Below are 12,457 nucleotides of genomic sequence, written 5' to 3' on the forward strand. Positions count from 1 at the left end.
TTTAAATGTTTTTTTTCTTAGCTCGGTTTGTTTTGAAAATGATATATGACTGAAAACCAATATCCTCCATGTATGCGAAAGCCACTAAAGTAAAATTTGGTAAAACACCTCCACGTATCGTTTTCAATTTGATTCCAAGCCTCATATGCTCATACTTTATTATATTAATAAAAATATAAATAANATCATCAAGTCTTTCCCTTAATTAATGGTGTTAATAACATAACATAAAATTCAACAATTATCAATCCATCCGATCCTGAACTCTCCAGCAGAAGAGAGCTAGGTTACACCACATCGCATCACTTTTTTTTTTTTTTTTAATTATTGTTTATTTGAGACACACCCAAAGAAGACATGTCGTGAACACAACACAATTGAACACATCATTACCTATAGATGAAAATAGTGTACAAATACAAAATATTTTCCTCTGCCAAGAGACCTAAAATAAAAATGATTCAAATTCCGATAACAATCCACCGTTATGCACTACGATCTAAATTAAATTGCACAGATCTCTTAACGTAAAATGAGAAGTAGATTAACACCATTCATTCATTCTGCAATCCTGGGACGTGAACATAATAAATGAACAACAAAATGGAAACAATTCCATGAGAAATAAAAAACACTATTGCAAATGATGAGAGTTAAAAGGCTTCCAGTTGTGTCAGTCCATCTACAATGGTTTTATAATTGGCTGCGGAATTCTGAAAGATTTGACCTAACTTATATATTTATTTACACTTAAGGTCGTCACAGTATGTTGAATCACTTCTTACCACTCTCAAGAATTCGGTGCAGATGGAAACCCTCGCCTTGATCTCCATTCAAGGACCTTTTCTCTAAGAAGCAAGCTGTAAGCTGTCTTATTAGCATCTCAAGAGATGAGAGCGTGTTAAGTCTAGAGTTTTTCGTGTTTGGGTTAGTTGACAAAATCATGGCGTTGACTGCATCAGCCACCAGCTCCCGTTGAGAATCACGAAGAAGATATCCAACAGATGATTTGTGTGGTTGTTCATAAGCTAGCAAAGCTGCACAATCCTGGCAGGAGAAGAAACACATAGCTAAAGTCATAAAACAAACAGTGGTTCAAAATCCATCCTCGTGCCAAAACAGAAGGCAAAAGGGATTTGCAACATGGACAACCAACACAACACAGTCAACGGGACAAGAAAGCCATATCCTATGTAGCAATTTTCCTGCATCTTTTCTCAGAACACATGCTCTAGGGGTTCTGTCCAGCCGATGTCAACATCATATGGCCACCAATGCCAACTCCACATCCTAGAGGTAAAAATCTAGGTATGCACTCAATAACACTCGCAAGGAGAAAAGCCGATAAGTGAACTTCTCAAATTGGTCTCAACAAAGATAGCTTGTATAAAATTGTTTGCTACATGTGTATCCTTAGGGAGCACACAAGCTAACAGTCAATAGGTTCATGTAAGCAGTTTGTGAAGAACATACGGCAACAAACATTAGTAACTGCGCGTGTCAAAGAGTAAAGTAAAACATCAAGTCTTCTTCACTCTACCTTAACTAAGTCATCAAAATCTGATGAAATCTTGAACTTATGAAACTTCCTTCTGCCATAAAGAATAGCTTCCTCTAACTTTCCACCCTGACACAAATTCAGAAAAATAAAAAATCAGAATTTCTGGGGAAAATTGCCACTCTTAGATACGAGGCTAAATTATCCCTTTTCCAAAAAGGGGAAGAATAAACTGCATATTCAAACATAATTATTCAAATAAATTCTAGATTAAAAAATTCTTAACATAAAGCATTGAGTTGGACTATGAATAAAGAATGAAGAATTAAATTTTAGGCTAATCATATTTAACTGACCACTTAAATATTAATTCCTAATTTCTTTAATGACATCCTTTTTTAAAGTAAATTCATTTTTCTTGGTAAAATAATGGATGTACGATGACTTTAAAAGAGGAAAAGCGTAGATACCAAAATAATACCAAAACGGTCCTGCCCCAAAATCAGTGTTTTAAATAGCGCGCTATAGCGCATTATGGAGAGCGAGAGCCACATAGCGCCATAAATTGGCAGATTTGAGCCAAAAAATAAATTTCAGAGCCGATTTCAGACTCCCCAAGCGAATAACTTGGTCTCCAAGTGTTCAGAGCCGATTTCAGAGGCGAAGTTGGAACCCTAGATCTGATTTGGCTCTTTAGATTGACTTATTTTGGCATGTAAAGATGAATTATTATGGTTTTATGGCTAATTATCTCACTTATTTACTTATAAAAGTTTCTATATTTTTAAATTAACTAATTGATGTGCACGAGTGAATAGCTTACGCTATGCGCTATTTACGCTATGCTATGACAGGACAAAAACGCTACGGGCCAACGCTGCTATGCTTTTTAAAACACTACACAATAAAATAGGAAAAATATATAAGATAGCATTTGGATAAATAAAACAGGAAAAAAATACAAGATAACATTTGGATGGAAGGACTTGATTAATAGGAAGAGATTTGATTTGAGAGGGATTCGAAGAATGAATTTCAAATATACTCAAGAAGAGTGTCATTTGAAATCTATCACAAACACTATAAAAAATGCTTAACTTTATATATAGTGGATTTAAAAATTACTGATTTAGTCCATCTAAACAATCAAAAAAATGGAAATAATGGATTTGAAATCAAATCCATCCAAACACAACCTAAAGGAAAAGATACACAATATAAGGTTATGGCAGCTCTATTCTTTTATCCTGGTTAAGCTTCATCATTAGTCTTGCAATTGATTAATGATCCACTTCAGACTGATTATAGGATACTCCAGAAAAGCACTGACATATAAGCATACTGACAAGATTCTACATCAAATATGGGCAAGGTGTGGTAAAAACCAAATCATCACTTTTTAGCATCAAAATCTTAAGTGCAGACAATCCCACATGGAAAGAAAAGGGTGAATACCGTAGACCCATGACATGCCTAAGCTAGGTTAGAGTATTACGAAAAAAATATTTACCCGAACTAGCTCAACAAATTTTTGACAATGTAGCAAAAAGCAAATAATCGATGCATCATCCTGCAGAGAATGACAGAATCATTAAGAATAGTCAAAAAGGTATTGACCATAACAGCAAACTAAGTAGTGACAATCTGAAGATAAAACTTGAATGAAAAGGAAGATAATATGAGAACAAGGAGCAATAGCAAAGATAAATCATGACAATCAGTTTAAAAAAACAAGGACGCAAATAAATACTCTCGGAGATAGTCTTGTATAGATAAAACCAGGAGATCCTAGAATACTCATTATCACCAACTACTCAAACTAAAACTCGACCTCTTCACAAAAGATCAACAATTAGTTTTTTTTATCTTTGAACCATTCATATTGCCAAGTGTACCGATTCCAAATTTCAGGTGGAGTCAATCTGTTTTTATGAGATACGCGTCAGGCCAAAAGAATAATAACAGAAAAATTTCAGCTAAGGATGAGGGGTGTCTCGAGAAAGTGAAAGTGAAAAAAGTAGAGAACGGTTCTCAATAAGATTCATAAGAAGCAACAGATATAATAATATTAATAAAAATGCCATGTCATTAAGTTGACAAAGAAAAGGCTCAAGATAAGCTACCTGAATAATTTGAGGATACCATTCCTGAATTTTTGCAAATGCATCATCAACCTGGCCACACCTTATTAGCTACATGAACGAGAGGAGGATACTATTAATTGCTATCCGTGTGCAAAAGTTGCAAATCGAATATGATAAATAAACCCATGGGAAAACAAAACTTTCATCTCTCTCCAAGAGGCAATTAGTCAAAAAATTGTGGTTGATCCAGTTGAACCTGCCTATAGCCACCACTTTTCCGTGAATTTTCTCCAATATATTAGGAGTAGACAAATGACAAGCCATCTTGAACTCTCAAGCATGATAGCTAAATTAGTTGACACCCAATAAGATAAGACAAATATTGGTTGTTATGAAATTAGCAATCAACTGACACCATTCCTTTTAGACTCAGTATAACGGTGCCAATTTTGATTTACATCTAGTCATAATGATACAATGAGCACCTAAGGGCATCTGCAGACCGAAGCAGATGCTATTTGTAGCACAAGGCCATATGAACCAGGCAGTAAACAAAACTATAAAGAATCGATGCCCATGACTTCACAAACTAACATAAAATGATTGAATGAATGTCCAATGAACAGTGAAAGAGCATTTGTGTTGTGCACGTACCAATGAAACCTAACATGCTCCAGTTATATTCTGTTAAGTTGGTTATTAAATCCACAAGAGGAAAAACTAAATTTCATTAGGAACTGCATATAACTCAAAAACTATTTTTCAACCCTTGCAAAAAGGGAGAAGATAAAAAGTAAAATGACGCTAAGCATTTTTCAAAATCAATAGTGCAGAAGACAGTCCCTGCTGAAATCTTAAGAAAATATAAACTAAATTGTGACTTCAATAAACGAGTTTCAGTGAACAGTTATATTATTTGGCATGAACCTGACGAAGAGTCCTCCTTTGATTCAGAGCATACACAGAATCTTCTTCACCGCAGCCAATTTCTGATACTAAAGAAATTGGAGGAACCGTACTTTTACTAGCCATGTCGAATAGCTTAAGTGTTTCTTCATACCCATAGTGTTGCAAATAGGACCGAACTATTCTGAAACAAAATACAGATGAAATTTGTCAAAGAATTTGGTGGCGTTTTGTTTTACTTAACCTACTCAACTCAAAAGTTTTGAGAAAAACGTAAAAAAATGGTTTTGAAATGGTATTTGGACTTAAATTATGGAAATTGATGCGATGTGTGAAAAGAGATATGGTGTGATGAATACATGGAAAATAATAGTGTTATGATAAGTAGAAGCAATGGCTGAGCCAGGAATTTCGAACTATCCGGCTAAGATTGAAAACTCTATAATCTTTTAATTTTTTAAAATTGAACCACCTAGGCTAATATCAAATTAATACAGAATTATCCAAAATTTACATATAAAAATTTTTAAAAAAAATGGGGTCACCCGGGCCAATGAAAATGGCTACGCCACTTAGTAGAAGAATATAGAAAAAGAAGAAATAAATGTGTGACATTATGTTGCAAATAGCTGATTTGAAATATGACATGATGAGAACTTCAGTAGAGTAAAAAGCCTTGAGACCTTTGAAATTTGAAGCCAGACACTGGTTGGGCTCTAGAGTTGAACTCCTAAAGCCCAGCCAAACAGAGCATTTATGTTTTGACCCAATTCTTTACGAATGATAACACCAATACCCAACAAGCCAATAATACCAGTATGCTCTTTGTATGTTTGAAAAAGCCACTCACTACATGACTAAGAATTTAAAAGTTAATTATTGCCGATGACTGAGTCTTATAGGATTGTGACTCAATCGAGAGAAAGCGTGGTGAAAAGAAAAAATTAGAATCTCATATGCATAACTAAGCGGAAACCATTTGCGAGACCTCAAAAATGAGTATTAATACTCAAAAAAACCAACTGTAAATTTTGAAACAATTTGTGAATAGTTGTTTCTTACTTACCCATAACCAGCATCCTGCGGCACTGAGATTTTGTCGATATCTATCTGCTGCCTTGATCTATGGTCTGCTTCATATGCCTGTTTGGTTTGACAAATACAAGAGACCATAAGGAAATGTAGCATTTGAATCACTCAAAATGTATTAACGTGCAAATTGGCATTTTATAAAAAAATTATGTCCTAATTTACAGCACATGATGAATAAGGATTATGCAACCAGATATGTAATCGAACTAAAACGATGTATGAAAATTATTTCATCGAGAAAACACAGAGGTTGTAGGTTAATTTTTCACATCAATTTGAGAGGCCAAACATTCACATTGGGAGTTCAGTGGACAATAATTGAATTCATATCCTGATTAATAAATATGCACTTTAAATCAAAAGTAAATAAATTTTTAGTACTACATAATGATTCTGATCCTAAAATGGGAAGGCAGTATTAGCAAATCGATGGATCTTCACAGAAATGAGCACGTACAACATGAATTAAGTATGATTCAAGTAGATAATAAGGGAAAAGACAGTGGGTGAGTAACTAAGATGGCTCGTTGATGATTGAACAAAAGAAAACGGATGGTAAACTTACTTTAAGATCGAAAACAAATGGATCCTTTCCAAAGTTAACAGTTATCCTGACACAAATAGATTAACGCACAACCTTAAGAAGTTCAATTATTAAAGGAAACTCGCTATCGCATTGACTTGGAGATCATATTAGAGCAACAAATGGAAAGAAGACGTATGTTCTTGTAGCTCACATTAAAAAATATATACAAATAATGTAATAATTGTCATGACGCACTCTTCACTCTGGCTGTGAACGGCAACCGTGGGAAACACCGGACCCTTGATATCTTTATAAACAGTTCCTACTATAACTCCATTTTTCCTGTTACATAGATGATTATCAAAGAATATTAACAAGCGAACCCAAGAAATGAATAATATGACGCCCAACCCAAATAAATAAAGATATGTTTCTAAGAAGCCAGTTAAAAAGAGCTAGAGAACACTTTGACTCAACCAACAAGCCCACTATTAAATACTAAAGCATCCAACTTCATAAGTAATCCCAAAGAATGAATTCTTACGTGAAAAAAAATTGTTGTTTAGCATAGTTTATACCACCTCCCACTGTATCACCAGTTGAGAAAGTTGGGCCAAATGTCTCTCCCTTTCCGCGTCCACGATAAATTAACCCATCATCCCCATGATATCCATAACTATTTGCTTCCCATCTGTCAGATAGAGAAGGATCAACAGTGACTTTAAAATACAATAACAAGAACTCCAACATTGTGAAACTTGAGAACTTTAACCTAAAATAGGAGAAATAGCTAAATTGTCGTCTCGACTAAATATTACAATATATATTTTATATCATATGCATTGGTTTAGTTCTTAACAGGTATAGCAGTTTTTTTAATTTGAAAATTTTCCACCTAAATTGGAAACATGGCAATCACTTTGTAATGAATATCCTATAGACGCACGTACAAGAATAATAAAACAATACACATACCCAGGCTGGCGACGGAGTTTGAAAGCAGGAGTGGTAAATCCGATGGCAGTTTGCCCCTTAGCACCCGCATTCTTCACTAAGATCTCAAAATAATAAACCAGCCGCTTCATTGGTGCGGCCCGATTCGCCTGCACGACTCCGACGTCGTGCCCATGTAAATTAACGCTTGCATACGATACCGAAAGCTTGTCGGGCCCTACCAATGAAAACCCACCAGAGCTATTTACGGTATCTAGCGTAGTGGGAGACTCCTCACCATCCTCGTCAAATTCGTGTTTACTTTCGGGGGATAGGGTCTGGGAAGTGTTGCGCCAAACCTGGAGGAAGTAGGATCCAGTAAAAGCGTTAGGCAATGGCAATTGATTTTGTGAAGTAGTTTCAGACATTTTATGAAGGATCGATTAAAATTACGATAGAGAAAAATATGTGAATCTCCGATGGGGAAATCAAGGAGGTATCTTGAGGAACAGGGCAAGAACAACTTTTACGTTGTGATTGAATGTTTAAATTTGGATTTAGACCTAGAAGTAGATTTAGATTTAGATTTAAAATTAGATTTGGAAATCCATGTAGTTAGAATTTTATGTTGCGTTTGATTTGAAATTTAAAAATTATATTTAAAATTTATTTTTTGTTAGAAAAAAACAAATTTTGAATTTGAAAATTAAAAAGTATACTAAAATTGCTTGTAATATTTTCTTCGATCAAGATTTAACAACAGTCGTCTGCTCAAACAGTTTTATTTATTTATGATATTTTTTCATCGAAAACTCACTTTATTATAATAATAAAATGAATTCTAATAGAAGCGGACAAATCTACTATTTAAGTCACTCATGAAAAATATTACTTTTTATATCAAAATTATTATTAATGTTATAAATATGTACATAATTAACTCGTCTCACAAATAAATTAATAAAATTTGGATAACGAAAAATAATTTTTTCCGAAGAACAAGAGTGCAAAGAAAAAACATCTGACGTAGATAATGGACACCAAGAAATGTTTCTGAATGAGAATTTTTATGCAATTTACTCTCAATCCTATCCAAAATTTTACGATTTGTACAAAAAAAATAAATATTAAATATGAAAAAAAATTAAAAAGTAAATTTAACTAAAAAAATTTATAATAAAAAACTATTCAAGAAATATCTAGTGTACAGAATAAAAAACTATTCAAGAAAAAACCGTACATCGCGGATTATCAAAATTTCTCAACATAGTAATAAGCTGTTCCAACCATTAGCGCAACTGTGGCACCTTGAGCTACCACACGAGCTCTCATCAGTTTCTGACCCAAATGAGCTAGATTTCCCCTGTCTGAAACTAAAAAGACCAGCTGTAAGAACCCCTGCAGTTACATATAAATGCAACTGAAACACAAAAGTCCATGATATTATTATGGACGGAAGAAAATTCTGATATATTTTGAAAAAAAAAGGTTCACAGGTTCAGTCATTAGTATGTTCGCCTCTCAAAAGGTTTGCACTGTACCATGCTGGTGAATATGTACTTTCATGCTATAAAGTAAGTTGATCCAAGAGATTGGTACAATGATTGGGGATTATGCGAAGATCAACAAACTCTAGTATGCACATTCACTGCTCTTTCTCCAATTATGATTACAACTCTTAGTAAAAGTTCATCAGCAATTATCTTAGTAGGAACATATATTAAATGGAATGCTACTGGTACCATGCGGCTCTATACCAAATTGTGGTGTGATATACAAGGTTGTGGAATTCTGCCACCTAATAAATTAAGAATTGAACTACCTAAAGGGATGCATTAGAAAGAGTCATCAAAAAATTAATCAGGGTCGATCAGTGGTCGGCTTCTCAATATAAACTATGCTAGGATACATATATCAAATACGGATGGCGACTTAAAGCTGTCGGAGCAGGCAGCCGCAGACATCGGCTTCTCAAAAGGTTAATAGTGATATATAAATGGGAATTTACCAATGGGAACAAAGAGGCATTTAGGACATCAACTTCGCTTAGTTACAGTTACAAGTAAAAGCAAATATCATAATGAGAATGTTATGCATAAGCTTAAATGTACAGAAATACAAGCATAAACAAATGTATAACCTAAATAGATTATAAGATAAAAATATATTTAATTTTGTCTTATATGATAAGTTCGTTACTTTGTACTATTTCGGGCTGGCGCGTCTTTTGTATCAAGTACTTCACCACATTACAAAATATTGTTTATTACTTGAAATAATTTATTTTTTTACTATCATATATAGTACGCGTTTATATGTGTGTGTGTGTGATTTTTTTAATGATATGTGAAATATAAAGATTGGTAATATCTTTTATGAGAATAAATATTTGAAACAAAAGCGAAAACAAGAAAATGGAATTGTGATTTGTAGATTGCGCCAAATATGTTAATTTTTCAGGAATTCGAAAACTAATGTGATATACGTACTCATGAACAAAACGCTACACTACAAAAAGAAAAAGCCATTTTAAAAACGTTGTTAAAACCCATATGGCTAAAGAGTGCGCTCAAAGACAACAGTTTTTATTCGTTGTAGTAGCCACATTTTACGACGGTTTTCACAAACCGTCGCACATAAAATTAGCAACGGATTTGTGTTAAACCGTCGCTACAATTCGTGACAGTTAGTTCATGAATTCCGTCGCTAATTTTAACGACGGTTATTTCATGATTTACGTCGCTAATATTTTAAGTAAAATTAAAAAAAAAATTACTTTTAATAATGTAATAAATTTAAAAAAAACTTATAATTTGAATAGGCTAACAATATTCATGATTTTAACTAAAATTTAAAAATTTATCAAAAAATAAAGCGAAAAAATTTACCTTAAATCGAAACTAAAATCATGTAAGAAGAAAAATTTTAAGTGTTTTGAAATGGTGTGTGTTAAAATGGACCGAATGTTCGGGTATTTATAGATAATTTGCGACGTTTTTTGAACAAACCGTCGCTATGACCAAGAACTGTCGCATTTTTAAAATTTGCGACAGTTTTTTTTTATAACCGTCGCTATATTTAGCGACGGGTTTGATAATATCATCGCTAAATTTAGCGACAGTTTTTTAAAAGTGTCGCTACAATTAAAAGCATGCGACGGATTTAAGCAAAACCATCACTAAATAAAACGACGGATTATGTACTGTCGCTAAATATAGCGACGGTTATAAAAAAAATTGTCGCTATTTTAAATTAGCGACGGTTTCAGCAAACCCGTCGCTAAATACGTTGTAAATCACCCCTTTCGACAACAGTTTTCTAAAATCATTGTCGATTGTTAAAAAAAACACGCTAATACACAACAGTTCTATAAACCGTTTTCTTTGACCCTAAAAAACGCTCAAAGACAACGGTTTTATGACCCTAAAAACCGTTGTCTTTTGCTTAAAAAATGCACATACGACAACGGTTTTCACTAAAACCGTTGTTAAAAAGTGAAAACCGTTAGGTGCGTTGTTGATTTTACTTTTTCTTGTAGTGCTAGCATGGAAGAGGGACTTACACCCTATAAAAATTGCCAATTATTTGAATTAAAAATTTGTCAAAATTTCAAAATTTAATATGAAAAATTCTCATGTTCGAGATCCAACGATAACAAATATGATCTTCACCCTAACTTTTTTTTAAAAAAAGCAACTAATATACAAACTTTTTTTATATATAAATGAGAAAAATACTAATTTTCAATTTTAAGTTTCAGTCATATATTTGGTATCTGATTCCAAAACTAGTTGATTTGCTCTTTTGAAGGACAATCCAAACTGTGTGTGTTTTGTCCTAAATTATAAGTAAAAAAAAAATTATTATTATATAACACCAAATTTAAATTATATGTGCCTCGAAACTACTGAAAATTAAAGAAACTTGATCCCTCTTGTATTTTAGATTATTTTCTGCAAAATTATATTATTTTAACTCTATTTTTCTGTATTGTCTAAAACTGACTCAATTCGAATTTACATCATTATCAGATTCTAGGGTAAGAGAGGCAGTTAGGTACCTGGGCTCGTGCTGTGTCTGTGTACTTCTTCTTTTTAAGGTAAATAAAATTATATTATTTTAACTCTATTATTCTGTATTGTCTAAACTTGACTCAATTCGAATTCACATCATTATCAAAGTATAGGGTTAGAGAGACAATTAGGTACCTGGGTTCGTGCTTTTGTCTGTGTACTTCTTCTTTTTAAGGACAATGACATTTAATAATGAGTAGGTCTTTTGTGATACGATCTCACGAATCTTTATTTGTGAGACGGGTCAATCTTACCGATATTCACAATAAAAAGTAATGCTTTTAGCATAAAAAGTAATATTTTTGATGGATGACCCAAATAAAAAATCCGTCTCACAAAATATGATCCGTAAAACCGTCTCACACAAGTTTTTGTCTTTAATAAATCCCCGTATGCACCGTCAAACAAAAATAGCTTTTCATCCAACCATGTTATGTCAATTGTGGGCACCACCATGCACCACAATTCTATGAGAACATTGCAAGAAAACGTGACATATATTAATTTGTATCAAAAAAAAAGAAAAAAGTGTAAGAAACGACGATAGTTAGGTCATCTCCAACCCATAAATCTATTTTTATACAGTTTCTGCATCAAAATAGTGCAGTTTCTGCACCAAATATAACATTCATCTCCAACTCATTTACTTCAAATCTTACACTAAAAAGTATATTCCTAGAATATTCTTTTTGTTTACTATTTATTTAAAAATTTAACAATATAATTATAATTAATGTTAATATTAGTATTATAATTATAATTTTATTTTTATTAATAGTTAATTTTATTTATTTGATTCTTATATATATTAACTCTAATATTTATAATACGAATTAATACAAATGTTTCATTATTAAAATTGACATAATTTTAATACAGATAATCTATTTTTAGAACTTAATATGAATCCAAATTCAAACATCTGAACAACTATATTCTTCCCACAAATGATCAATCTTTGAATTTGTATTCCAATTATGTATTATCTTTGTATTTGTATTTCAATTGGGTATTGTAATTTTAATTTCAAAATTTTGCTGTTGGTTTTTCTGATATTTTATCAATTATATATTTACGAGAGTTAAAAATGTCAAAAATAAAATAAAAAACTAGAAATATTTTTATAAATTTTCTAATATAATTATAATTAATTTTTTTGTGTTTTAATTTTTATTATGAATTATATTTATATCAACACAATTTAATTTTACTCATCAATTTTATAATATTATTATTAAAAATATTTAATACATATTTATATTAATTAAAAAAATTAAAAAAAACTCAAATTTGGCGCAGAGTCCGAAATGGCGCAGCCTCCGTTGGAGGCAAAACCCTGCGCTAT

General features: G+C 32.4%; 1 protein-coding gene across 2 annotated transcripts; it reads right to left on the bottom strand.

The window, feature by feature from the left end:
* Positions 1-540: 540 nt before the first annotated feature.
* On the bottom strand, positions 541-7,583 carry LOC140970409 (ran-binding protein M homolog). 2 transcript variants are annotated; one of them, XM_073432122.1, is made up of 10 exons: positions 7,082-7,583; positions 6,651-6,797; positions 6,362-6,448; positions 6,146-6,191; positions 5,555-5,631; positions 4,510-4,672; positions 3,622-3,690; positions 3,009-3,068; positions 1,541-1,627; positions 541-1,047 (listed from the first exon to the last, which is right to left on the bottom strand). In XM_073432122.1, exons 1-10 carry the CDS (start codon positions 7,465-7,467, stop codon positions 775-777), a joined length of 1,395 nt encoding a protein of 464 aa, XP_073288223.1. In that variant the 5' UTR covers positions 7,468-7,583; the 3' UTR covers positions 541-774. The 2 variants fall into 2 exon arrangements, with proteins under 2 accessions (XP_073288223.1, XP_073288222.1); XM_073432121.1 differs by having other exon boundaries at positions 4,510-4,678.
* Positions 7,584-12,457: the final 4,874 nt, after the last annotated feature.

This window comes from Primulina huaijiensis, unplaced genomic scaffold (assembly GCF_012295235.1).
Source record: "Primulina huaijiensis isolate GDHJ02 unplaced genomic scaffold, ASM1229523v2 scaffold5913, whole genome shotgun sequence".
NCBI lineage: Eukaryota > Viridiplantae > Streptophyta > Magnoliopsida > Lamiales > Gesneriaceae > Primulina > Primulina huaijiensis.

Coding starts and splice junctions, on each gene's coding strand:
- LOC140970409 (XM_073432121.1), bottom strand. CDS start 7,467: ATGTCTGAAACTACTTCACAAAATCAATTGCCATTGCCTAACGCTTTT. Junction 5,632..6,145: donor CATTTGTTTTCGATCTTAAA/GTAAGTTTACCA, acceptor CAAACCAAACAG/GCATATGAAGCAGACCATAG. Junction 3,691..4,509: donor AAAGGAGGACTCTTCGTCAG/GTTCATGCCAAA, acceptor TCGTTCATGTAG/CTAATAAGGTGTGGCCAGGT.